Raw genomic sequence first — 27,427 nt, forward strand, 5'->3', positions numbered from 1 at the left:
TTTTTTTTTTTTTTTTTTAGTATCTTTCCAAAACCAGATGGTTTAAGATTTCGTAGCAAAGAGAGAACTCTCGTGAGCATTACAACATAGAGAAGAAACTTTTTTTTAGCATGAACAACATCACTCAGAAAAAAGATTTATGATAAGGAAAAAAAAATGTGATTTTTCCCGGAAAAAAAAAAAGAAAAAGAAGAATCTTTCTTCTTTTTTATCTTTTGCGTAATTGAGGAGTTTATAGCTCTGTTTACAAAGAAATATCAAAGGTCTAATTGTAAAGCTAATTATTTCTTTTAGTTTTCCCTTTGTGGGGTAATTTGCAAAAGCAACAGAGAACAAAATTTAAAATATAATAATAAGAAAAAAATGGCAAAGAAGAAAACAAAAAAAAAGGCAAGAAAAAAGAAAAGTAGATAAAATGAAGATATATTATCCTACATAAAAGAAGAGAAAACATAATCATGACACTAAAGATTAATTTCCTCTTTATAATCTCTTTCTAATTATCAATTCTTCTATTAGCTTAACCTAAAATATACAGTATATGTTTAACTCACTAATGAATGTATATTATTTGGGTTGATTTACAAAAAAAAAGTTATCTTAGATTCTTATTGTACATATTTTACTGAGTACTAATAATGAGTTGTCCCAAATCAATTTACCATTCCACTGACCAAAAATGTGAGATATTATTTAGGATTTATTACCTACAATTACGAACACTTACTAATCTGTAAATGTTGTACAACAGCTATTATTTTTCTCTTTTGCCCGTTGGGGATAAATCTCAAATTGGACTTTTTGAAACACTTGGATTCGATTCAATAACGTTCCTAATAAATAATTATCTGCCTTTATCTTCACTTTTTTGGGGTTAGATGAATTACCCGGCACGTATCGGTGGTATAGCTATATATATATAGGTCTCTCGTTCCCATATATAAATAGTAGTAACCCCCCTAACCTAATACAAAGAACATAAAATATGATAAGTTTGACGATAATTACGATAAAGGCCTACCTTTTTCCTTAGTTCTCGTATGTTTCTACGCATTTATGCAATTTTCTAACCCTACACGGCACGAAGCACTAGCAGCCCTTATTAATATCATAAAGCATTCAACAAATATTGTTTTCTGGTCCTAGTTTTCCTCTTGTTTAATAGTTTTGTGGCCCGGCGTTTTGTATTTATTTATGTAGTTGCCGCTTAACTTTTTGCCACCTTAGCATTCAATCCAATTTCTTACCTTAGCGCATATATATAGCTCTGTTAGTTAGTCTTTATTCAAGGTGCATTAATAAACTAAGAGAAGCCACCTAAATATCTCTTTATAATACACATTTGATTCAACTAGATAGAACAAGTTGAATAAGTGTTTGTTAAATCCAATTCGAATGAGATATTTAGATATAAAGGAAATAGCTTATGTTATTCAAATTATTTTAGCTTGTGTGATGTCCAATGTAAATGACAATAGGGTCGGAAAATTTTGGAAAAAAAACTATAGGGAGGAGAGCAAATTAATAATAACAATAATAATAGGTTAGATAACAAGAGAAATAAAATAAGCAGGGGGTTTTATGAAAAACTGGAAACATGTTTCGTCGCGCGTGGGCCGTAGGGTTGGGCCGGGTACCGATTTTGTCAGTATTCTCATCCGCACGAGCGCATATTATTTATACTCTAAAAAGACTCTCCCCATGCCCACTAATTTTTGTATATACATATTTTATGTATAGTGTGATTATTATTCAATTACCAAAGGACTACAAATAGTGTTTTGAAAGAAAACATTTGTGCACTCTCCTAATTTCCTAAATCTAAAACATGAAACTTTTGTAGCTAAAACAATCATAAATCTATGACTCTTCTTCTTCATTCTTTTTCCTTTAACAACTAAATTTTTTGATAACTAGTTGTTAAATTAAGAAGGAAATATAAAAAACGAAAACTCTTGATCAGTATTCTCATAAATTATATTTCAAACTATTTTCTAATTTTCAGTTGCATGTATAATATATATATAACCATCCTTAACCAAACTATGTAATTGGTTTTGTGTGTGTGTGTGTGTGTGTGTGTGTGTGTGTGTGTGTGTGTAATGAAAGGTGGATGATGACTTCATGAAAACGACTATAAATCTAATGATGACCCATATGCTAATCAATCCAGTATTATTCGTCTTATTTGTCTAAATTACAATCACCTTTTTTATATGTATATATTTATTTTCTGCTTTTTTTATTAATCCATAACTTGTAAAAGAAGAAATAAAAAGGCGGAAAAAAGACATTTTAATGGTCTCCAACGTATCATTATTAAAATTAGGTAAAAGAAAATTTGACGAATTCATGCATGTCTATTGACATCTTTCAAGCTTTCATATAAAAAAGGTTCCCATATATATAGCTGTTTTAGATAAAATATCGAAAATGATTATGCTTATACATTTTGATAATTTTGTTTGACATTAAGGAGCGACCTAATAATGAAGAAAAGGCTAAGCAATTTTAATTTTTTTTCACACCCACTTACCAATATATGACCAACAAAATCCAATCACATTCCAATCAATTAGTCAACTGTTTAATAATTTTTGCCCCTTTTTTTTTCTTAACAAAATTTAACTGTCAAAGCTCTTTTGAGTGCAAACCATGGGTCCATTATCAGTCATTAACGCTATCTTTGTGGATCTTGTTCTGTAGATGATTTACTCATCAAGAATATACATTTTAAAAGTTTTTTAAGTCCCAACTTTACTTTAACAGTTGTTCATCACATTCATGCAAAAGAAACGTAATTTTCGTGAAATTTTTCAAACATGAGCTAGCATATATTATTAGTAAATTAACGAAACGGTGAATAATTGCGATATAAAAAAATTCGATATATAAATTGTCGTATCCAAAATTTAGTAAGAAGAATTTTAAAAGTGGAGATTGCCCAACAAGGCAACAAATGTAGCATCTATTTCACTTGATTTCTTTTGATGGAGTATATGAGTGTCTTACTTTTGGTGGGAAGAATAATTTCAGAGCTAAGAAAGAGGTGTAATTAATATTATTTTACGATCATGTTTTCCTCCTTGTAATAATCAATTGGACCTCAAAAATTAAAAAAAAAGAAGAAGATAAAAAAAAAAAACCTATACCAAATAAATGGGCACAAACCCAATCAATGCCCGTTTGCACCACCAACCTCTTTGTCTTTTCTCCGGTCGTTGATCGATCTCATACGACTCATTTCATCTCTGCGTGATTAAAAAAAAAAAAAAAACCCAATAAAAAATTAACTTTGGTTTTGGTCAAACTAGATTTGAAGTTAATAGTAAAAACATATTCTGTTTTTTTACCTGAGAAAAGTCCAAATAGAGTCATAATGAAGAAGGCCAAGCAGTTTCCTTCTTTTCCCCTTGTGAACTACTTCACCTCGTTTTACGACAGGTAATTGTTTCACACCTCTTGCCTCCATCAACTCTTTGGCTACACCAACCGTCGCGTCTGGATAACAAGTAAGCAAACCGCGTTCTTGGCCTCGGTATGTTATATTCTTAGTACACACTGAAGAAACCGGACATGTATTCTCCTGCCAAGAGACAAAGACTTATTTCAAGTCAACCGTGATTTAAAGAGCAGAGTGATGAGACTGAGGGAGTTTGTTTTGTTTCACTTCTTACATCTAAGATTGTAGACACGTTATTGGACAAGTATCTTCTGATGTCGCCGTGTGTTAGGATCCCAGCTAGAAATTCATCTTCATCGACCACCATAAGGCAGTTTTGGTGGCTGTCTTTAAGGATATTTCTTGCTTCTCTTAGAGTTGTTCCCGGAGAAACCTTCACGTAGTTCTTTGACATAACCCGCAAAACCTTTACGTCCTCCAGAATAGTTTCTTCATCCAAAAAGGATTTATGGTCAGGGTTCTCCATGACGGTGAGCTCAAGGGAGTCAACATTATCCGTGTGTCTCCAGACACCTTCGGTTTTACGCTCCGCAGGTGAAAGAGAAGAGTATCCTCTTCCTGTGTTGCGACCTTCAGATAAATCACTCTCTTTGCCTTGGTTTGCCACAGAAGGAACCCATATAGCTAAACCAACCGCTCCCTGTTAGTAGAAATCGACAGAGAGATCAGATCAAGAACAAATATGAACCAGAATGCAGCATGTCAAGTTGAAACAGAATGTTTTTATCTACATACAAACTAGCTCTGGACATAATATTACAGCGACATCTTAATGAATCCCACCCATCTTACGCGAAATTATACAATGTGCACGGCAACATTGAAATTGACTGGGAAAGAGAATATTTACCATGAGGGGAAGCAAAATTCTATAATCTTTTGTTAGCTCAAACAGCAGTAATACTGATGTTAAAGGAACAGAGCACATGGAAGCTAGTGTCGCTGCCATTCCAACCTGCATCACATTAAAAGACAGCATCTTATGACTCAGATCTCATAACAACCGAATTGGACAGACATAATAATTTATTTTAAAAAACTGCACTGCAGCAAGGGCCTGCGACAAAGGAAATACAATACCAGAGCGTAAGCTTGTGGTTGAGCAACAGCAGCATTACCAGGAATAGCTCTGTTAATAATCTCAGCAGCCGAACCCCCAAACACAGCACCAACAGCAGCACCAATCATCAAACTTGGGGCATATAAACCGCCTACAAGTCCAGAGCCTTTGCAAAGAGCTGTAGCCACAACTTTGGCTGCGGCTAACTGAGCTAATAACCAGATTCCGGGAGCTGAGGCACTCTTTCCAGTATGCAGGATTTCCTCAACATTTGTAAACCCCCAATACAAAATTCCAGGGTACTTGAGAGCAATAATTCCAGCTCCTAAACCACCCAGTGCAGGGCACACAATAGCAGGAAGACCAAATTTGTCTTTGATGAAGTCGAATGACTTGGTAAACCACGTGACAAGGCGAGAAAAAACAACGCTGACAGCACCGCAAAGCATGCCTAATATCAGGTACAGAGGGAGCTCTGGAGACAATTGAAAACATGTTTGTAAATTTAGAGACAAAATGCTCGATGAACCAAATAAATATTGATCTGTCCTTCATTATTTAAAGCTACCAAGATTCTTTATGATATATCACATTATCACCTATCCATCAGGACACTAAATCATAAGTTCCAAAAAATCATACCATAAGACAAACTGGAAGGTTTGCAATACAGATTAACAGTGAAAACAATATACCTGCAGCGGACTTCAGATCGTATGAGGGAACTGTAAAAGCTGATTGAGTCCCAAGCAGTGCATTTGACACAGTCGAAGATATAACAGAGGCCAATATAATCATTGCAGTGGTAAACGGAGGCGAGTTCTCGGCACGTAGAGGTCTTAAAACGGTCTCAATAGCAAAGAAACAACCTGCCACTGCTGCATTGAAACCTGTAACGAGAATAAAGATCGAATGACATCAGATTTATAACAATAAACAAGCGAAAGTGCAGCGAATTGAGCTCCTGGCTGGGAAAAACAAAGAAACATAGAGCCTCTCTTACTGCTCTTATCTTTAGTAAGAAATACCATTGCCTACGAATCATACATTAAATAGCCATACGTATACTAGTATATAATAATTACTCCCAGCAAGATGAGTTGTCTAGTAGTAGAACTCAAGATCCATAGGCACATTTGCAGGCTATATAGTACATAACCATTTCTGGGACCAAGAGAGTGAGCGAAAAATGAGGGGCCACAAATATTGCGATAAGTCAAAATGATACCAGGACCTAGTATAGAGTATAGACAATTATTGATAAAAGTCATCAGGTTAAAGCTAATGTTAAGTAGCAATATACTTGAGTTGAGTGAAGGAGCTATGTTTCTGTTTCCGTGCCTTGACAAACCAAGTATCCATCAAAACCAACTCATAAGGTGCATAAGAAAAGAGGTGGGGCGTAAAATTATACCAGATGCAATCCCAGAAGCCGCACCAGCTGCAGTGAGAGCTATTCTCCTTTCTCTGTTGTTTTCCATCATGAGTGCAAAACCATTGGCACAAGACTTTCCAATGTCGACACTAGGTCCCTCAGGACCCAGTGAACATCCTGTACCAAGGGTCACAGCTGCTTGGATGGCCTTAATCACTGGATAAATACCAGCAAGAAAATCTAGTCCCTGTCTCTGAGAAGAAGTGGATTGCCTGATTTGGTCTAAGATCTCGAGCAAACCGTGCATCATCCCTACTATAACACCCCCAGTGACCGGAATTAGAAGAATCCGGTGCCAAGTGTCAGCTAGTCTCTGTAGACGAAGCCATGCGGCACCTTCGTTGGGAGTACCAGCCCAAGCCCACTCATGAATGACATGAACCTAGACAAATACACTACTCTATTGAATCAGCACTCAAAAAAGAAGTAAAGCTTAATTCAAATCGTATCAACATTCAACATAGATCGAGATCTGATAAAATGATCGTACCCCTTTGTTGAAGCCGGCGACACAAATCCCAGCGGCAACACCTATAAGACATCCGATGAGAAGCAGAGCCCACTCAGGTGGAGCACTATCTCCGAGCACTTCCTCATCAAACCCATACTCGTCATTTCGATCATCGACGTTATGTAAATTACTGATACCACCGCCGCCATTTTCTTCTCCAGCTGAAAACGCGGAAGAAGAAGAAGAAGACGGATTGTGGCGCTCTCTATCGACTCTGTTATTCTCCATCCGTTTGAAGCTTAAACGACGCCCTGAGAGTGAAAATCTCCGATCCAGATGCTTAAACAGATCCCTAACTCCTCCAGCTCCACTTCTGACAGCCGGAGACTGAGATTCAACATCGAGATCACCATCTTCTCCTCCAATGCCGTCTTCAACGCCGGTCGATCGCAACAGATGCCTGTCTTCGTTGTACTCCCCAGCACCCGCCGATGACATATCTTATTTCAATTGGCCGTTAACAACACATGATCTCCTCGCCGTGATAGTTCACGATGATATCAATTTCGTTCTCCGGGAAGAAATCTAAGACTACGGCTCAGAGATTCGTCGCCGGTATTGTTCAGATTTGATCGGATTCAGATTACGAGAGTTTTTTACCGTCTCGATAACGAAACACGCGGCAGGAGTCGTACATAAAGAGAACCTTCAGTGTCAACTAGAAGATTCAAGCCAGATTTTATGGGCCTTTACTGGGCTCAAGGTTTTACTTACTATATATATAGTTTTAATTGATTTGCTTACCACAAGTCGATATGTCCGAGTGGTTAAGGAGACAGACTTGAAATCTGTTGAGCTTCGCCCGCGCAGGTTCGAACCCTGCTGTCGACGATATATTTTGTCTCTTTTTTCCTGCGCTTAATTTTTGTTGGTTATTTCAATTCGCAAAACAGTTGTTGTTATTGACTCATTCAAGTATACAACAGTCACTGGGGAAAAAGAAGAAACTTACAGTACAAAACAACCAAATAAAATTCTTATTTTGGTTGTTTTGGAAGATCATCACTGTGCTGAAACATATTTGAGAAAGGATAATGAACGTCAGAACTGAGAACAGCTACATTTTGTTTAATCAAATATCACAAAATCGCCTTTGAAACAAAAGCCAAAAACTAGGATCTTCTATATTTTTGCAGCTTTGAAATTAAATGGGCATAATGCCCTTTCTCCACCATGTCCTTGACTACCTCGTGAGCCTCTAAAAGCTTCCCTGCGTTTCTTAGATTGTTCACCAGAGTACTATACACCACAAAATTAGGGTTACACCCTCTTGACTCCATTTCCTTGAGCAACGAGCACGCCTCTTTGAACTTTCCCGCCATACAAAACCCGCGGATGAGGGAATTGTATGTGAAGACATTCGGGAGTTGCCCCTTTTCCGTCATCTCTTTGAACATCTCCTCGGCTTTCTCGAGCTCCCCGCCTGAAATATATCCTGTAATCATAACAGTGTAACAAACAACGTCCGGCGTGCACCCAACTTTCACCATTTCGTCCATAAAGTATTGGCAAGCTTCTAACTTCCCAGCTCGGCTCAGCCCATCTATAAGAGTAGTGAAATGGATCACACCAGGCTCTACTCCTACTTCCCTCATATGATTTAGCAGGTTAAGAGCGGCGAGAGGCTTGTTCCCTGTTGCTAGATGGTGGAGGAGGATGTTGTATGTATACAAATCAGGAGAAAACCCGTCTTTAACCATTTCATCGAGCAATCTGTAAAGCCTATCTGTTTTCCCTAACCTAAAGTTTGCAAACATTACAGTATTGTAAGTGAGAACATCCGGGGAAAACCCGTCTTCTAACATCTGCTCGTAAACCCAATCAATCAGCTTGTACTGTTTCACCCCTAGCAAAGAATGCAAGATCGCGTTATAAGAGTGTTTGAAAGGTCGGTAGTTGAAAGTGTTCGACTTGATGAACTGCTCCACGACATCTCTAGCAAGGCCTGCTTCACCGCAAGTGCATATCAACAGATTAAACGTGCGTGCTGTAGTTGGATAACCATCTTTGATCATCTCATCAATCAGCCTGCACATGGCTTTATACTCACCACACTCTGCAAATATCTTCATAAGCAAATGATAACAATTCGCCGTGTGCCTGAAACTCTCTTGTCCACCACACCACAGAAAGAACTTGTAAGCTAGCTTAGCACACCTAGTCTTATTATCATAGCTCAGAGTCCTCAAGATCCCAACAAGAGCCTCTCTCACCAAAAGCCCTGAGATTGTAACATTCAACTCATCTAAAGCTGATTTCGTATTGAACCCGGGACAATCTTGCTGTAAAGTATCGAGAACCCGAGACGCACCGAGCTTAGCACTCTCCAAAAACCTTCTCCTAACAGAGATTTTCTCACCATGTCCCTCCTCCTCCTCAAAAACCCCACAATCCATCTCAGAAGATTCCCATGTTATCTTCATGGGCTCTTCGACACCATCATCGGTTACACCACCACCGATGCTACTACCATTGCAAAACTTCCTCGATGTGAAGAGAAAGCGAGAAGCTTTACGGACTACAACACTTTTGCCGGAATGAATAATAACACCGTTCATCGTATTTGAGCTTAATCCAAAACTGATGTCTCTTCATCATCTCTGCCAATTAAACGAACTAAGCAGACTCCAGAAACCTAAATTTAAATTCAAAGACGCAAATCTCACCACCGCGAGCCTCGGATTCCCAAAATCGCAAAAACCCATCAAACTATATATTCCGGCGGTTAAAGCAAATTTGAAATTTAGGTTTTCATATGAAATCAACGATTAACTTGGCGAAGGAGACGATTTGAAGAGGGTAGAGTGGTAAATAAAACGAACCTGAATCAATTCTTCCACTCACAGTCGTCTTGTTGCCTCAGCCTTTTGCTCTGAGAACTGAGAAGAGAAAAAAATCGCCGAAACCGAATCACACACTTCTGAAGAGGATCCGACCCGAATTCTATGGGCCCTTAAATCAAGCTGGCCTAGCCCATAATAACATTGACAACGTGGGAACCACTTTTTTTCTTTTTTTTTTTGGGCGGCGGCTTAAATATGTATTAATCAATAGTTGAAAACATTTTAATTTCGGTTAAATTGGTTGACTAGAGAGAGAAATCAAAAGTGACGTTCGGCAATGTTAGCACCGGTGGAGACTCTTCCAATCACGGTGGAAGAGACAAGTCTCTCTGCCGTTGATGTCATCTCCATGTCGATGCATAATCTAATAGCTTTTGTTTCTAGCTACCGTCCATGGTGGTCTGAATTCCTAGCATTAGGTTCGATTGACCGTCCAGCCTCTTTCTCCTCCGCTGTTTCGCGCGTTAAAATAAACCTCCGGCATTTTGCGGTTAACTACTTTCTTTTAACAGCAGCTTCGGTCACACTCTTCTTGATCGGTGATCCGTCTTGTCTTCTCACCGTTGCCTCCTTTGGAATCATGTGGCTGCTTCTATATTTCTATCGAGACCATCCATTGGTCTTGTGCGGTCGACATATAAACGACCGTGTGATCGCCCTCGGGTTGATCCTTGGCTCGCTTTCGGCATTGTGGTTCGCAAACTGCCTCCAAAGTCTGGTCCTTGGCATCGCTGCGAGCTTCCTGCTTTGTTTGGTCCACGCCGTCGTACGGAATTCAGACGACCTTTTTGTACAAGAAAAAGATGTTGTTGTTCCTTCCTCTTTTCTTCATTGGAGCTGACAATGTTATGCTTATGTTATTACGTTATTCGTTTTCGCATGTCCCGGTCATGCTTTCATTTTTAGTACTATTTCTGTTTTGTCCTGATTTTTGTTTTCTAATCGTCTACCGAATCATGAGATGAACTAATTAATGACGTAAGACCTTACAACAATATTTTGGATACACTACAATAATGAGTTTTTTGATAAATAAAAAAAATATTATGTAAAGATGAAGGAACAACAACATCTTTAGCGTTCATATATTAGGTTTGTATACGAATGTAATCCGTTCGACATTTTCAGTTTTCGGATCATTTGAAGTTGGACTTTAATCTGTTAGGGTTTTTTTTTTTTATATATATATAAAAGTTTCATTCGATATCAGTTTGGTATTTTGGATTATTTTTGATTTTGAGTTTTATATCCATTAGGATAGTACCCGCGCTACACCGCACAATTGTTTTATATTTTGTTTTTATTTTTATTATTTTTGGATAATTTTATATGTGTTTGTAATTAAAAATAACAAATTAGGCGGCTGGGTCTGTTCTCCGCGGTACAGAATAAGAAGAATTGTCCCTTTCCATTGATGAATCCACCTTATGATCGAAAAATACTTCTCTTTACGATTCTACCAAAAAAAATACTTCTCTTTACGAATCTAAACGTTTTATATCTCTCTGGATGATTTGATTCTATTTGATTTCTGTCTTTATTATATTCTTCAGTTCGGAAAAATTGTGAAAAAAGTATTGATCTAGGATAAATGTAAATCTTCTATTTCCTTTCTTTATGTAGATCCGACGCTATCTCATAGTATGGCAAGACCTCTTGTATAAATACCTTGTTTCTCTATTGAATAAACACACAATACATTCGAGTATATCGTATTTCATAGTATCAGAGCCTTACAATTATGTGACCTAATTTTTTTTTTAAAACCTCGCCGCCAAAACAACCGCCGTCGCCGCTAAACCTTTATCCAACGCCGCCGCCGGCGTTGTTCTTCAACAACCGTCGTCGCCGCAAGTTTTTCATCTTCCATTGTTTCTCTTTTCCTAATCCACAATGACTTCCTCTCCACAAACTCAGGTTGTCGTCGCATCGCCACCATCCCCTTATCAACTCAGTTCCTCTGACAATCCAAGAGCCTTGATCTCCTCTGTGATTTTGCAAGAAAATAATTATGCTGAATGGGCAACAGAGTTACAAAACTCTCTTCAAGCCAAACACAAGCTTGGTTTTATCGATGGAACTATTCCAAAACCAAGTACTGAACCAGATCTAAGCTTATGGCGTGCCGCGAATTCCATGATCGTCGGCTGGATTCGTACTTCTATTGATCCCAAGCTTCGCTCCACTGTGCCTTTCATCGCCGAAGCCTCTACCTTGTGGGAAAGTCTTCGGTCTCGGTTCTCCGTTGGCAACGGAGTCCGCAAGCAAGTTCTCAAGGATGAGATTGCCGAGTGTAAACAAAACGGCCAGTCTGTCTTGGAATAGTATGACTGTTTGTCGAAGCTTTGGGAGGAACTACAACATTACAAAACAGGTCGTGCATGTACTTGTGCGGCTGCTCCGGATATAGCTAAGGAACGTGAAGACGATCAAGTCCATCCATTTTTGTTTGGCCTTATCTCCCTGGTTCTCCTTAAGGATTTTGTACATATCTCTTCAATTTATTTGTTTTTAATTGTTCACCTTTGATAAAAAATTTCATTTGTATTTTTGACCATTTGAGGTAAAAAAATTATTATTAATGATAAAAATGAAAATTTATTATGATATTCAAATATTTAATTGTTGTTCATATAAATTAACACAAACCTAAAGTATTTAAGATTAATATCTAAATTATTTTGAAAATAACAAATTAGCAATTATACATATTTCCTATAAAATCATATGAAGTGAAATCAAAAGCTTTAGAAATAATTATACCCGAGCAATCAAATATTTTTGTGAAAGAAATCATATTTTAAATTGTGAGGAAATAAAACTTATTCCTTTATTATCCATCAAAATTTTAGTTTTACCAACCCGCCCATGTGAAACATTAATTTTTTTTTATAGATTGAGTAACATATATTCGTTTTAAAAATTCAAATCAAAACATATGCAAAAATACATATTATTAATCATATGCATTATATGAAAATTTAAAATAATTTATAAATTAAATCTTATTTTTTTTCTAAATACCTACAGAACTTAAAAATAAATAATATGGTATAATATCAAAAATCTCAATTTTTTAAGTTTGATTAGTTTTGTTTTGTTCGTCTTAAGTTTGATTAGTTAACAATTAAAAAATTAGCCATTTTCATCCACAATTAATTACAGAGATTATTTAATAATTATTATTTTTGGAAACTAATAATTATTTAAAAGATTTTTTTTTTGTCAACCAAACAATAGAAAGTAACAACAGGTGTTGTAGCCTAAAACCGGAAGAAAATAGTTTACAAAATAAAATTATAGAGAAGAGAACGGGAAGTCCGAGCGAGGCAATTCGCCCGTTGATTTGATAAGTGAGAAATCTTAGACAGAGAGAACAGAGGAAAGGACGCCCATAGAAGGTGGAAATCATCTAAAAGATTCGAGAACGCTGGCCAGTCTTCTGGGCTTGAATCATCACAATTAGTTCTGCATAATCTGTCTCGAATCTCTGACAAAAGCCGCCAATAACAAGGATATTCTCCATGTCCCAAATCATGACCTCCACCTCCGAGTGACGCGGGGAAGGACTTCGTCTAAGGCATCTAGCTCCCACCAACAAAGTCCCAACATCACCAGCCGAACATCACCATCCCAAACCGGAATTAGGATATGTGGCTTTCCACGAACCATCAAATTGACAATAGGGACCCTGTCTCTGACTCCCCGCATGATCCAAGAAATCTGGTATACCTAAACCAGAAGACACCTCAACCTGAGACTGCGTGATGGAACCCGGGACGATGACCAGCATACGGACACGGATGAGGACCGGAGCGCACAAGGGACCAAGGACGCGGCTATTTCCGGAACTAGACGGCCATCGACCCAAGCACCAAATTTGATGCCCGGAGCCACAACAAGAAGCCGGACAGCAACAAGGACCGCAAGGAAGAAGTGCCTCATTTTTGTCCATGCTTTCATCCAAGAACAAGAGATGCTCGACCACGGACCCAACTGACCCGGCGGACAGTCAACCGAGGCTCTTCTAACCGACCACATAATCCACATAATCCATTGACCATCAAAACCCAACCGTGTTAGGACCTCTTCCAGGAACGACCATTCCACACGATTATAACCTTTACTCATATCCGTCTTAAAGGCCATAAAATCCGATTTACACCGCCGATTAGTATTCGAGCCAAGAAACATTTCCTACGAAAATAATAATATTATATACATTTTCTTATATTTAAAAGATTTTTTATTATTATATTTAAAAGATTTTATTAGTGTAAAGCTTAACTTATATTTTTACTCTTACTGAAGTTTTTTAAAATGGTCTTAAAACCATGGGGCATTTTCAAAAATACCCTTTTTTCAAAGCCCTTTTTTTAAAATATCCATGTTGACCATTTTCAAAACTACACTTCTTTATGTACAAAATGACAAAATTATCATTTTTTAGTGACAACAAGAATTTACAGTCACCAAAATCGAAAAAAATTTCAGCCAAAAAATGAAAAATTTCCCGCCAAAAATGAAAAATTTCCCGCCAAATTGTTTTTTACGAAAAAATAGAAAAAACAAGATTTTTAAAAGGTTTGAAAAGATTTTTAAAGGGTTTTTAAACGATTTTTTATAAGGCATTTACTATGCTTTTAAAAGGCTTTTAGAAATCTTATAAAAACCTTTTAAAAGGATTAGAAATACTTTTAAATCGTTTAAAACTTTTTAAAAACTTTGTAAATTTTTTATTTTTTTTGTCAAAAATAATTGTCAATATTTTTTTGATTAAAAAAATTTTGGCGGGAAAATATGTCAGAAATTTTGTTGGCGGGAAAATTTCGTTTTTCAATTTATTAATTATATTTTTTTTCATGTAAAGGTAAAATGGTCATTAAAAATTACAGGAGGACAATAATGAAAATGGCAAAATAAAAGGTATTTTTTTGCCAATTTCGAAAAAGGGTATATCAAAATGGGCATTTTCAACAAATTCTCTAAAACTATTGACATAGGTATGTTATTTCCTACAAAACAATGTCATACTCCCTCTATTTCAAAATATAGGATGTTTTGAGTAAAAGAACGCAGATTAAGAGAATATTATTTAAAAAAAATTTAATCAATTATAAATAAGACTACATAACATAAAATATTAAATTAATCTAAAAGTTGCATAGAAACTTGAAAACCTCCTATATTATAAAACAAAATAACTTCTCTAAAACATCCTATATTATGAAACAGAGGGAGTATTTTATATTGTGGTTTTCAAATAATATTAGGGATAAATATTATGAATTAAAAAATTAAATACCAAATGCACTAGGAAAAATTATATCGAAACCTTACTTTTATATATGAGATTAATTTTAAAAAATTCAATGGGAAAATATATGACCAAATCTTGCAGAGTCTGGTTTTTTAGAGCATTTCATAATTACTCCTCAAATAATTATTTGGCAAAAATTACTCTCTATAATTAATGTTTTAATTGACTATTTGTACACTGAAAAAGGTTTGACCAAATTTTTTTGATAATATTTTAATAGAAAAATATATTTTATTTTAGAAATAAATTAAGTTACAAACCTTTTCAGTGCAATTTCTTTCTCCACAAATCAACTACGATATAATTAAAAATCAATGGCCAATTTATTTTCTTTGAATACTAAAGCAAAAAATTCACTTTACATAATATTTTAATTCTAATAAAATCTTATCCTCTTAATATTGCATTTAATACATTTTCCAAAAATCGATACAATTATTTCAATATTATGCTACAAGCTGTAAATTTAAATTAATTAACGTGTGGACTATGTAGAAAAGGAAAAAAAATGTGATGTATTTTTATGTGGTGTAGACAGAAGGACAATTGCATATCCCCTTACTCCAGAAAAGAAGAAGATTATAAAAAAAATCATGCTTAAATGCTCATTTTAGCTCTGAAAGTTGAACACTATTTCTACCTCTCGAACAAAAACACCCGAAAGGAACTGATGTCGACAGGTAAATCGCAAATTGAAGTGGTTAAAGCTAATGGATTTTCTACTTTAGAGAAAGGCAGTTCCTCTCGTACATCTACGTATGAGGATCTTGTCCAAAATCCTGAACTTTTTTGGGATACGCTCCGAGATTTTTTCCAATCTTCTGGGCAAGAATTTAAGTGAGTTTTTCTTTTTTCCTTATATGAAATTTTTTGTTTAGATTATACATTTTGCGATGAAATTACTGGTTTACAAATTATGATTGTGAATGTTAAACCCCTAGTCTACATTCAAGCAATTTTGTTCGCAATCCCGTGTGTGGTGGGTTATAAATGACTTGTAGACTAAGTGTTGCCTGGTCGAGTGGCGTAGGCATGGTCCTTCAAAAGGATCTGAAAGACGTGATTCCCTATGTTCGAAAGACGCTTGTAGGGTGGTGATTTTTTCTATAGGAAAATCTAGAAAGCGATCATCCTATGAAAACAAATTATAAATGGGTCTTGGCCCAAAAATTATTTTTGAAAAATAATAATTCTTATTATTTGTTTTTCTTAGGTCAACAATTACTCATGTTATTGGCTAATATGAGTAGATCTTTTGTTGTAAAAAAAAAAAAAAAACAATTACTCATGTTGTACAAAATTTAACGGCTTGATGAAATTTATTCGGCGAGATGGAAGCAAAAGTCATTAGGTTTGGGAATCGTTAAAGCAAGGAAGTGTGTGTGGCTTATGGAACTAGATCTAGTTTGTTCTTAATATGTTAGTATGAAGATATCGTTTTTTTAATTTGGTTTTCACAAAATTTTGAAATGCTAATCCATGAATAGGTTTAAGAATGTTTTTCTTTTGGGGGTTACCGTTAATGCAATATTGTTTTAAAGGTGTTGGGAAATGGAAATTGCTTTTATATCCTCTTTTAATATGTTCATTGTATATGCTTTAATTGATTTATTTTCTTGAATAAGATTTCAGTTGATCATGGAATTATTTCTGATATTTTTGGCTTTTGTCAAGGATTCCTGTTGTGGGTGGAAACAGTCTCGATCTGCATCGGCTGTTCATTGAGGTCACATCTCGTGGTGGTCTTGAAAATGTAACAAATTATTCGTTTTGAAGCTATCTTTGTTTTCTTAAAATAATTTATACAATTTATATGTTTAATAATTATATCATATTTTGATTCTAGGTGATCAACGATCGCAGATGCAAAGAAGTGATTGAAGTTTTTAAGTTTAAGACAGTGGTAACAAATGCAGCACATGTTTTAAAGACTAAGTATCGTAAAACGCTCCTTGAGTTTGAGCATGTGTACTTCAAAGCTCCGCGCTCTACATTTCAGGGGAATGGTCCGAAAATATACCAATTTAATATATGTTTTCTTATATCCAGTTGATCTCCAAGATTAATTTACACATGTTCGTCCTTTTATTCGCAGAGAAAGCACTGAAGCGCCCTGTCGACAAATCTGCAAAGCGTGGCAATGGTACTTAAAATATTTAATGTTTTAATTTGATATGTTTGCATGTATTGCATCCATATATATATATATATATATATATATTCCAATATGTTTCTTTAGGTTCTCTTCATTTATCTGAATTTGTGAGTGTTTGAGATTTTCTTTCTGAATTTCATTCATATATACTACCCTCAAGAAATTAAACCTGGCGCCGTGGTTACAGGGACCATTGATGGGAAGTTCGAAAGCAGTTACCTGGTAACCATGAAGATGGGCTCAAAAGAGTTCAAAGGAGTGATCTTCCACACTTCTTCTCAAGACGATCCTACAGCTCGTAGGAATAAGAGAGCCAAGTCATCTCATGGACGACCTAAGTTCCCAAGAAGCAGTTATAACTTCTTCTTTGCCGAGCAACACGCGAGGATTAAAGCTGAGGGCGGTGGACGAAAGGGACCTTTCACCAAGGAAATTGCGGAAATGTGGAATAATCTCTCTGAATCTGCTAAACAGGTAAACACATAAAAACTGTTTTAAACTCTCTCTTAAGCCTTAAAAAATAAAAATGAGGATTTCCATATTAAACAACGTTTTTAAGTTCCAATTTTCTTGAATGAGATTTAATGGATTTGGTTTATTATTTTTAATCAGGTTTATCAAGAGAAATATCGTAAGGATAAGGAGAGGTACAACAAGGAGTCGTTACAGCACAAAGCTTCAAAGGATTCTTATGCGGCGGAAATGGTAGCTGCGACTGATGCAGTGGAAACTGTAGCTGAGACCAATGCAACAGATACTGTAGCTTCCGTCAATGCAGCGGAAACTGTAGCTGCGACCAATGCTGCGGAAGCTGTAGCTGAGGCCGATGCAGCGGAAACTGTAGCTGCGACTGATGCAGCTGCAAGTGCAAGTGCATGGGAGACTGTGGGAAAGGAAAGTGAGTAGTTTTAATTTTCTCCATCGTTCTCTTATCTAATTGTTGGAACTTTATATTTATGTTATGAGAACTTTCGTTTAATAATAAGTGGTAGAACTGGCCATAGGCAACTTTTTCATTCAACTATTTCTGTTATGAGAACTTTTGTTTTATTTTGTTCTATTTTTACCTTTATTACTATAATTCTGCAATCTAAAATGTCAAACATTATGCTTCAAGAGTTGAGTTAGCTCGTCCTAACATATTGTTGATCCTCTGTAAGTCTAGACTCCAAATTTGAACACACCAACTCCTTGAGACATGCCGTTTCTCAAAGTAGCATTGCATGATTGATGATTGTATATAAATTACACCAACTTTCTTGTGGGTTACGTAGGCAGTAGGCTTCTATCCATTTCTTTTTTAACATTAGAAAAGGCTTTCTATAAGCATATATAACCGCTTACTTGTTATACATGACTAAATAACTCATACTAAATATATTCATAGTTTTGATTTTTTTGTTACAAATTCTATTTTTTAATCGTATCTAAAAGGAGTTGAATATCTTTAAATTTAGTAATACCAAATATGTCTACTTTGACTATATCTTTGTGAATCAAATCATTATGTAGTTTAAAAGAAATTCCCAAACTGTCATACAATGCTTCTAATGATGCCATGTTATTAAAAAAAACACAGTCTTATAGTATGTTTTAAATTTTACTTCTCAAATGGACGTTGGGGAAAATTGAACCTCCCCTAAAGCTATAGAAAAATATGACGAATTTTATGGACAGAAGAGAATATGTTGTGTTTTTACAAATTTCACACAATTAGAAGGCAAGCGAGATGAAATCCGTCTGACTTATACTTTTTTTTGGTCAACCAAAAATTAATTAGAAAATAACTTCAAAATTGGTAGTCCAAACTCGAGAAAAAAAATTTACAAAAGAAATTTAAGAAATTAGCAATCGATATAAACGAGGGATCTTCCACAGAGTAAAGAGCGGAAAAGAATTCTGAAGAAAGTAGAAGTTATCGAGAAGGTTGGAGAATGTCGGCCAATCTTCAAAAGGCTGCACCATGGCGACTACATCTGCATAATTTGCCTCCAAGCTCTGCCAATCAATACATCTGAAAAGGATACTCTTTGTGGCCCATAACAATGCTTCTAGTTCTGAATGAAGAGCGGAAGTACTGTGCCTAAGACATTTTGCTCCCGACAGTAAAATCTGGTCATCCTCGTTACAACACCACAGTTCCAAACCTGAATTGACGTTTGATGCTTACCAAGAGTCATCTCTCTGACCTATACCTTTTCGCGGGGAAATTAAGGTGAGCTTATGTATTTGATTATTTGTTAACACCAGCACTCCATATATTAAGTACTAAGTTAGGGAACGTGATTGCCTATAGTCTATAAAGGAAGCTAATCGGACATAGAAATGTTTACATAGAAATATAAAACAGTTCGTGTCAAGAGTTTTTTACATGAAAAGTTTTAGCGATTTCATGTAGGCTTATAGAATATAAAGAACATGAACCTTGTAGGTAAGATATGTATGTTTTTATTCAAGATTTACATGAATGGGACAGTACCAATTATCATGCACAGTAAATGTTTTAGTGAGCATTTTTCATGATATTTTTTGTTGATTGCACAGTTTTCTTTATAAAAAAAAAGAAAAATAAAAACTTCTTTCATTTTTTTTAAAAGAAAGCTAATGAAGATAAAAAGCCTGTTTCGTTTAATTTTCCCTAGGCAAGGCAATTAATTATAGAGATCATTTAGAGCTGGTCATAGAGAAGTGTACTCGTTTCTTCTCTATTATTCCTTGTCGATGCTCTTTCTTCTTGTGTTGACTACTGTTCTTGGTTACTCGGACAGATTCCAAGTTGGTGTTTGTGTCAAGGATAAATGAATTTTTTAGTTATAGTTAACCAACGAAAAGAAACGTGGAGATTGTGAAGATATGGACAAGATTAGTCAGTTGCCTGATGATGTGCTCGTGAAGGTACTATCATTTCTTCCAACAAAAGATGCTGCAAGCACAAGTATTTTATCGAAGCGGTGGGAGTTTCTTTGGATGTGGCTGCCTAAACTGGACTACAATTATAGTGACTATTCAGTGTCTCAAGGCCGGAGTTTGCAGAGGTTTATCGATTTGAATCTGCCTTTACATCAAGCTCCGATCATCGAAAGCTTACGTCTCAAGTTTAGCCATGGAGCAATTGGATCAATCAAACCTGAAGATATCGAAAAATGGCTTTCAGTTGCATTTCATTTCTGCGTTCTTGAGTTAAATCTTGAGCTTTCTTCTTTTGCGAGGCGTAAAACTAAATTGCCTAGTAGCTTGTATGTCTGCAAATCGATTGTGATCTTGAAACTGGAGGACGAGGTTCTCGTGGATGTTCATCGTATGGTATGTCTCCCCTCCCTCAAAACTTTGTCCCTTCGACGTGTGACTTACTCTGTTGAAAATTCTCTTCACCGACTTCTTTCCAACTGCCCTGTCCTTGAGGATCTATTTGTGGAACGAGATAACATTGACAACTTGGGAATATTAAGAGTAATTGTCAAGTCATTGCAGAGACTAACCCTAAAGATGTCTAGTCCTTGTTATCTTGATGGTATTATGATTAATACTCCTTCTCTGAAGTATCTGAATGTCACTGATGAAAGACTAGAGAGTGATAGTGATAATGAGAGTGACAGTGATAGTCCTCGATACTCCTACTCTTTTGAAGATATGCCTAAGTTGGAGGAGGCCGGTTTTGTATTGACATTCCAAAATATCAAAAAGTTTTTTACAACAATCACATCTGTTAAGCGCCTTTCGTTATGCTTAGGAGTCTACACTGAAGAGGTAATCTGTTTCCATCCGTATCTCTATCAATCTTGTTTATGAACAATTAATAAACCAGGTTTTCTTGAGGTTGAATCTTTTTGTTATCATGTGCTGCAGGCTTTATATCATGAGGGTATTGTCTTCAACCAACTTGAACATTTGAAGATATGTTCATGTGATTCAAGTTGGTCAATTTTACTTGCTCGGTTACTCAAGGATTATCCTAATTTACGAGAGATCGAGGCCAATCTGATAGATGTAAGTTTTTTTTTCGTTAGAGACATGTTCTGTTGCGTTTACTTTACTATATATTGTTAAAGCCAGATCTTGTCATGTTTGATCTCAGGATCATCCAGATAGGCTTGCGGATCTACCAAATGATTGGGACAGACAATTGAACAACTGTGTTCCTAGATGTTTGTTGTCGAGTGTGGAAACTTTCAAGTGGACTGATATGTATGGGTTGCGGAACCAGATGGATGTGGCGAAATATATCTTGAGAAATGGTCGCTGCTTGAAGACTGCCACAATCTTGTTTGCGTCATGCTATCATCAAGAAACAGTGGATGAGATGACCCAGGAGTTGTCACTTTCTTTTCTAGGTTCAACAACATGCCAACTCCTATTTGCTTGAGGATGTGAATCATAAGGATTCAGACTTGCTTTCTACAGACACTACAACCCTCCGTATTACCATGGTTTTTTGTTTTGCAGCCGTAACTTGATCTAAACTTAAGGTTTCTCTTTTTTTTTTTAAACATTTTTGCATACTTGAAGGGATCTTCTTCTCAGATTTTCACATTGGCTTTACCTTCTTTTGAGTGCTTAACATCTAGACTCTTTAGGTTTCAAACTAGCTTCACGAAATCACTTTAAGTTCTTGAGCCTAAATGAAAATGTAATTTTATCTCTTTTTCCGTTGTGTATGTTCTTTGTAAAACTTTGCAAACCGATCTTTGTATATGGCGAAATAAAATAGTTGCAAAAAGAGGGACAAGTCTTAGACAAGAGCAACAACAGAGGGATATGAAGAAACAGAGATGGGGAATAGATTAGATAGCTTGCGAAACAAGTCAAACATATACATATACGATAGAAAGATAAAGAGAGATATTGAATGAAGAATCAGCCGAAGAAGCTAGGGTCGTATCCATTGCTGGAAGTAGCCAAGATGTAGTAAGCAACGATGTGTCCAATAGAACCCCAAGCAAGAACATCAACGATGTTGAATCCAATCGGATCGTTCGATTTCAAGAGGCTGACGTATTCCTTAGCACGATCATCTCCAGCTTCGAAGTGGGTCTTCCCGTTCTGCTCCGGTAAGCCCTGTTTCGCAACGTTCTCTCTCTGGAAGTTGAAGAAGACGAAACGGCCAAGGAAGAGGGAGAGACCTGTGCTGAGGCTTATGACGACGGAAGGGCTAAGCTCAGCTCTCACAACGGCGGAGGAGGGCTTTCTTCCGGCTGTGGTTGATAGTCTTGGTAAGGCGGAGGAGGAGCCACCGAGACGGAGGGGACGAAGGCCATGGAATGAGATGGAGTTAGGGTTCTTCTGAGAGATTGCAGTGGAGAATGTGGTTGGTGAGAGCAAAGCAGATGCGCTTGTAGCCATTTTGCTGCTGTTTCTTCTCAGAGATGTGAAAGAGAAATGAGTGGTTTTGGATTTATGATCTTTTTGAGTGATCGGTTTTGGCTTCTAGGAAGCAAAGGAGAAGAAGCAGATGCAGATTTTGTTTGTGAGGATACGATTACGGATGGATGATGTGGCATTTTCTCGTTGGTTCTTTCTGGATTATGAGATTTTCAGTCAAAAATAATTGCGTTCGAACCCCCTGCTGTTTAAAAAGGTTTTACTTAAAAAGACCTTAGTTTTTTTACGCACAAACAAAAGTATCAGACAAGAAAACAAAATTATTCTGAAATATTATATAATTAACCCAACAAATGGCAGAATCAACTCTGAAATTAGGTTCATACAAGAGACCGTAGCCAGATAAAGAACAAGCCACATACTCGACCCATGTTGTCTCTTGCCAAGAGTTGAGACTTGATGCATGCAAACTCGCCGAACCTCAACACTTATGTACACATACATGACCTTGAACACTCGGGATAAATGAAAATCAACTAACTATATCGGCTCTCTGTCCTAATACCACTTGCACAACACATCATTTACACCATTAGAGATCGACTTGAGTTTAACAAAGCGACAGGAGAGTGCGCAGCACATATATGTATAGGCTCTATTTATTCCTCTGGTATGTCGGGTGATTATAGAAATGAATCAAGGTAGGAGTAGTTGTGGTGCCGGGCATACTCAATTAGACTTCCGTAAGTGCGGTCCCAAACGCCAATGAAGAGCGCTTCGGTGTCAGGGCTAAAAGATATTCCGGAGATCTCCCCAAAGAAGTCAATCTCTTGCTCCGTTTCATACCCTTTTGAGACATCGTACACATGGACAAAGTCAGCCGGCTCAGCCATGGCCATGTATTTCCCATCGGATGTGTAGCGGATGGATCGGATTGCTCCAAGGTTACCCCTCAAGACAGCAACAGATTTTGACAGGTTGCGAATGTCCCAAACCCGGCAGGTCTTGTCCTGGTTACCCGTGGAGAAAGTAACCCCATCTGGGTGCCATGCCGATGCAAAGGAAAAGTCCAAATGTCCTGATACCGTTCCCAGCGTCTGTCGGATATTCCAAACTGAGTTAGAGAAGCAAATTTATCCAGGGATACTTGAACACAGAGATTTAATCTCTACCTTTCCTGTGTTGGGGTCTACCAGAAGGCCTTCTGGGTTGTCTCCCACAATCGTCAATAATTTACCATCAGGACTTAAAGATGTGTGCTGTCAATAAACAAAAGAAAAACCCGTCGTCAAATGATTTCTGGGTTACAATTTCGTAATGTAAAAGAAGATAACAGATTCCATAAGTAACTGTAACTGGAACTTACTACCACAAGTGCTAAAGCCTACAGGTCAACTTATACCAAAGCTAAAACCAAAAGATCAAGAAACACGTAGGGACTTACATTCACCGGCCAAGGAAAGCGAAAATGGTTAACAAGCTGGTATCTCTCCATATCAAAATCTCTGACTCCACAATCATTATTTGAGGCAGTGAAATGAAGCGCCCCACTGCAACAGACAGGCGCCAAAAGGTCAGTTAGAAGCTGTAAGCTGCACAAGTTGGCAAAAAACAAACTCAAGCAAAAGGCATGCAAATACCTGGGTTTGTTATAAATCTCAATAGCATTGGTTATAGCATTGTCATCATAAGTTGTACGTGAACAAAAGCTCACACCAGGTCTATCAAGATGCTGCATAAAATCAATATGGAAACAGATGAAGATCCTTGATTAGATTGTGTGCAACTGTTGTGTGAAATCCATGATTCGTAGAAACCATAGAGCTTACCTTGCATATAAGTTCTCCTTGAAATCCACCTGCAACTAGAAATTTATCTCTCACTGCAAGTGTACTCACTTGAGTCTTTGTAAATCCCTCCAACAAACTTCCAGGATGTTTCTGCACCCACACAATAAAAAGAACAAAAGAACCAACCATTAACTGATTGATGTAGGTATTTAAAGAAGAACCTTTTATCATTCTGGAACAAACTAACCTCGGACGGGGAAACATGACCTTGAACATTGAGAACTTCATGCTTTCCGGATGTCAAAGTAGAATAGTGGCTCACCAAATATTGTGACATAAGGTAGACATCGTGCTTAGAAGTTGCCCAAACCAAATTCCTCAACTTACAAAATACAAAGCAAAAACTTTTAATTAGACGTCCAGATAAAAGCTTTTTAGCAGAATAAACATTCTACGAATCCATATCTTTTAACTTAGGTAGACAGTTGTAGCAATTTGTACACCCTCATTACCAAAACACATGATATACGTATTCAATTACCAAAAAGAACATGGACAGAATAAAAAAGAGAAGATATGGATTCAATGAATGGTATGAACCTGGAAATGAAGAATGCTTGATTTGATAGATCTAGTATTCCGCCAGAAATCATAAAAAACAGCCCCTTTCTCTGTGACCATGCAATCCTGTGTTCAACAAACAAAAGGATTCTCATATATGTTTCTCTTTCAATACTAGTAGCTGGAAATGGAAGGACTTACTTTCCCGGAAGATTCACCAGAATGAGGGACATTTTCATAATTGTTATACTGTTCTAGTCTAGTTTGTCTGTATTTCTCTCTCGTAATACTAAGCCTGTCCCAAGGAATCCCCTGGATATCTTTCCCTTTCCGGGCTTGGTCAGCTGAAGTATCAGCGATTTTATTATTCTGAAACCAAAAGAAGGAAACACAACAGAGTCATTATTATTCTTATTAATTAACCCATGATGATAGCTATCATTTACAATGGGGAAAACAACTTACAGAGTAGTCAAACTCGTCGACGTCGGAATCGGATTCAGCCAAATCATCGCCACGAAAATCCTCATCGAAATCATCATCAACATCTTCCATTTCAGAATCTTCATCTTCCATGGACTCAGCATCGTCCCCTTGGTAATTGGACATTCTTCTTCAGTTGATAAATTTAAAAAGACAAGGCACCTGCATCAATATCCCGAAAAAGCACAATTTTAAATTAATGAAATCTGAAAGCCATGGACCATCGAAGCTACAGTTTGAAACAAAAAAACACCATAAAGTGAACAACCAAGTATCTTAAGATTTAGGATACCATGAGATTATTAAAAATTATGCAAAATCCATCTCTGAACAAAATAATGAATCAAAGTCCATGCCCAAAGAAACCTAAAACTACCGACATAATCGCAGAGGGAGAAACGAAACCAATAACAAATAACTTCAAAGCACAAACCCTAAAAACCGTAAAATCGATTCCAAAAACTCAGGAAAAAACAAATCAAAGGCGGAGAAAACCTAGGATCGATAGATTCACCTGGCGAAGGCGAAGCAATTTGGTGCAATTGAAAACGGAATTTTCAGCGGAATCAAGGGGAAAATAATTTATGAATCCTAAATTAAGTTTCGAGTCTCATAAAATATCATCGGATCGATTGAGAGCGAGTTCACAACACGAACGGAGAACAAGTGAGAGAGAGAGAGAGAGAGAGAGGAATAGCGAAATTTTTATTTTATCTTTGGGGAAAAGGACGGTCTCAGTTTTTTTTCCTCTATTTTTTTTAAAAAAACACATCTTACGCTTACTTGACGGTTTTACCCTTGCATAGTTCCTACACAGTGGTTCTGATTACGAGGGCTGTTTTTGTCTTTATGTCATTGCTTTCTTAAGTGTCGCCATTCCATCATTATTATTTTTTTTTATATATCATTATTCCATTATTATATTACTATGCAACCTCGATGATTCTTTTTTTATAAACTCTCTCTAATCAGATAATAATAACATTTTAACAACTGCAAATCCACTTGAAAGATCAGATTCTAAAAAATTTTAAAATCACATATAGTTTGCTTTTTATCTCAAACAAATGTATTCTTCAGAGACTCCTAAATGTTTCTCAATTACCAGTCTTCATCATCTACATCTATACCCCACATTCAGTATCATTCAAAAAGTTTTTTTTGAGGCATTGTGTAGGGAAACATTTTGTATGTAGCTTAGACAGTCTACTACACTCTCCTTCTTTGCTTTTATCATCCCTTCCCGTTCGATTTAATCTTAAAACAAATTTTCAGAGTTGCAAAAACCCACTTTGCGTTTCATGTTAAACAAATGGATTCTTCCGAGACTCCATTATCAAAATACCTTCAAAAGATTTACTATATCTCATATGTTTAGCTTATAGTGTAGTTTCTTAACTACACCAGATTACAACAAAAGGGTTTGGTACTTAAAACTCTGATCTCAATCTAAATTATCAAAGACAGGATTGATAGATCATCAGATGTTTTTTTCTCTGTCCTTATCTTCTAGTTTTTCTTCTTTTTATAACTTAAAAAGTAGAAGCAGAGGGACCTATTTATAAAAAAAAAAAAGAGAAAAGTTGTGAACAAAAGTTAGAGGAGGAGAAGGGAAGGAGTTAAAGAACCTAACATGTGTTTTGTTTCCGGAATCTGTTCTCTCTCTCTCTCTCTCTCTCTCTCTCTCTCTGTATGTGCAGATTTGTATTTGTGCAAAACTCAGATGTTCTCTTATGGTTTTTAGCAGAACAATCTTCTTCTTCTCTGCACAAAGAACAATTCCGAGTGTTAGTCATCCTCCCATCAACATGTTCGTTGCTATACTGAAGGCAATAAGTACTTACGTGAAGTTGGGAATCCCGTAAACTTTGCAGCATTTCAGTAATCTCCATCTGTTTCATCACCGTGGCGTGTAAAAGCTGCAACCAATGGAAAATGTCTTCAGTCCATACTAAATATACAAAGTTTCAAGGTTAAAACATCTAGGAAAGGTACCGTACCCTCTTTGTTTTATCGAGATCGAACTCAACCGACTTGATTCTGTCTAAAGAATCCATCAACATTCTCTCCTTCTCTACAGGTATTGCAACGGGTTTGTTCCGGATATCCTCGTAACTTTTCTCCAGTTTCTGAATACGCTCCAAACATGGAAGAATCCGGTCTTTCATTGTGGGCTGTCTAGGGGTTGGGATGAGGCTACACCTACTGTCATCTTCTGCTGGACTTGAAGGGCTAACTGTAGTCTGGCTTCTCAGAAGCTCAAACGGAGTACAACGGAAAACAGTAGCTAGTTTCAGCATCAAAGAAAGTAGCCTTTTCGCTAGGTTCTCACATTTTATCTTGTCAATTGTTCCCCTTAAACCATGAAGCATACGGATGATGGGAGCACCTATGGCATACCAAACGGAAATTGAAATTCAAAAGGTGAGAAAATTACACAGGAAACCTGCTGACTAAGCCATATGTAATGAAATTGTTTTAACAGTA

At 36.7% G+C, this 27,427-nt stretch overlaps 8 protein-coding genes and 1 non-coding gene across 11 annotated transcripts in view; 4 read left to right on the forward strand and 5 right to left on the reverse strand.

Moving 5' to 3' along the window:
- LOC104778433 (chloride channel protein CLC-f) lies at nt 3,031–7,098 on the reverse strand. 2 transcript variants are annotated; one of them, XM_010502877.2, is made up of 8 exons: nt 6,449–7,098; nt 5,938–6,340; nt 5,219–5,413; nt 4,544–4,998; nt 4,314–4,418; nt 3,678–4,103; nt 3,354–3,586; nt 3,031–3,251 (listed from the first exon to the last, which is right to left on the reverse strand). In XM_010502877.2, exons 1-8 carry the CDS (start codon nt 6,905–6,907, stop codon nt 3,176–3,178), a joined length of 2,352 nt encoding a protein of 783 aa, XP_010501179.1. In that variant the 5' UTR covers nt 6,908–7,098; the 3' UTR covers nt 3,031–3,175. The 2 variants fall into 2 exon arrangements, with proteins under 2 accessions (XP_010501179.1, XP_010501180.1); XM_010502878.2 differs by having other exon boundaries at nt 5,938–6,353; nt 6,449–6,539.
- TRNAS-UGA lies at nt 7,219–7,300 on the forward strand. The gene has a single exon. It is a non-coding gene; the product is annotated as a tRNA-Ser (tRNA).
- On the reverse strand, nt 7,476–9,388 carry LOC104778434 (pentatricopeptide repeat-containing protein At1g55630). Of its 2 annotated transcripts, none has more exons than XM_010502880.2 (2): nt 9,292–9,388; nt 7,476–9,104 (listed from the first exon to the last, which is right to left on the reverse strand). In XM_010502880.2, the coding sequence occupies exon 2, from the start codon at nt 9,025–9,027 to the stop codon at nt 7,582–7,584; it is 1,446 nt and encodes a 481-aa protein (XP_010501182.1). In that variant the 5' UTR covers nt 9,028–9,104; nt 9,292–9,388; the 3' UTR covers nt 7,476–7,581. The 2 variants fall into 2 exon arrangements, with proteins under 2 accessions (XP_010501182.1, XP_010501181.1); XM_010502879.2 differs by having other exon boundaries at nt 7,476–9,178.
- On the forward strand, nt 9,590–10,158 carry LOC104778436 (PRA1 family protein G1). The gene has a single exon (XM_010502881.1). It carries the CDS (start codon nt 9,590–9,592, stop codon nt 10,151–10,153), a length of 564 nt encoding a protein of 187 aa, XP_010501183.1. The 3' UTR covers nt 10,154–10,158.
- LOC104778437 (putative high mobility group B protein 11) lies at nt 15,213–17,808 on the forward strand. Its single transcript, XM_010502882.2, has 6 exons — nt 15,213–15,469; nt 16,307–16,385; nt 16,479–16,638; nt 16,728–16,775; nt 16,975–17,261; nt 17,400–17,808. The coding sequence occupies exons 1-6, from the start codon at nt 15,234–15,236 to the stop codon at nt 17,691–17,693; spliced, it is 1,104 nt and encodes a 367-aa protein (XP_010501184.2). The 5' UTR covers nt 15,213–15,233; the 3' UTR covers nt 17,694–17,808.
- On the forward strand, nt 19,626–21,659 carry LOC104779379 (putative F-box/FBD/LRR-repeat protein At4g00315). The gene is made up of 3 exons (XM_010503728.2): nt 19,626–20,534; nt 20,634–20,774; nt 20,863–21,659. The coding sequence occupies exons 1-3, from the start codon at nt 19,641–19,643 to the stop codon at nt 21,148–21,150; spliced, it is 1,323 nt and encodes a 440-aa protein (XP_010502030.1). The 5' UTR covers nt 19,626–19,640; the 3' UTR covers nt 21,151–21,659.
- Nucleotides 21,493–22,219, reverse strand: LOC104778438 (photosystem I reaction center subunit V, chloroplastic). The gene has a single exon (XM_010502884.2). It carries the CDS (start codon nt 22,125–22,127, stop codon nt 21,642–21,644), a length of 486 nt encoding a protein of 161 aa, XP_010501186.1. The 5' UTR covers nt 22,128–22,219; the 3' UTR covers nt 21,493–21,641.
- LOC104778439 (uncharacterized WD repeat-containing protein C2A9.03) lies at nt 22,445–25,661 on the reverse strand. The gene is made up of 10 exons (XM_010502885.2): nt 25,455–25,661; nt 24,923–25,102; nt 24,659–24,826; nt 24,497–24,583; nt 24,144–24,278; nt 23,936–24,046; nt 23,747–23,838; nt 23,551–23,656; nt 23,279–23,365; nt 22,445–23,203 (listed from the first exon to the last, which is right to left on the reverse strand). Exons 2-10 carry the CDS (start codon nt 25,064–25,066, stop codon nt 22,790–22,792), a joined length of 1,344 nt encoding a protein of 447 aa, XP_010501187.2. The 5' UTR covers nt 25,067–25,102; nt 25,455–25,661; the 3' UTR covers nt 22,445–22,789.
- The window catches only part of LOC104778440 (phosphatidylinositol/phosphatidylcholine transfer protein SFH13-like), a 4,789-nt gene continuing 3,644 nt past the window's right edge, over nt 26,283–27,427 (reverse strand). Inside the window, exons 12-14 of the mRNA XM_010502887.2 lie at nt 26,941–27,329; nt 26,785–26,859; nt 26,283–26,704 (exon numbers count right to left, since the gene is read on the reverse strand). Coding sequence (XP_010501189.1) covers nt 26,681–26,704; nt 26,785–26,859; nt 26,941–27,329 — 488 coding nt within the window. The 3' untranslated portion in view covers nt 26,283–26,680. The remainder of the gene's footprint in view (nt 26,705–26,784; nt 26,860–26,940; nt 27,330–27,427) is intronic.

Source organism: Camelina sativa, chromosome 3, assembly GCF_000633955.1.
Source record: "Camelina sativa cultivar DH55 chromosome 3, Cs, whole genome shotgun sequence".
Taxonomy (NCBI): domain Eukaryota; kingdom Viridiplantae; phylum Streptophyta; class Magnoliopsida; order Brassicales; family Brassicaceae; genus Camelina; species Camelina sativa.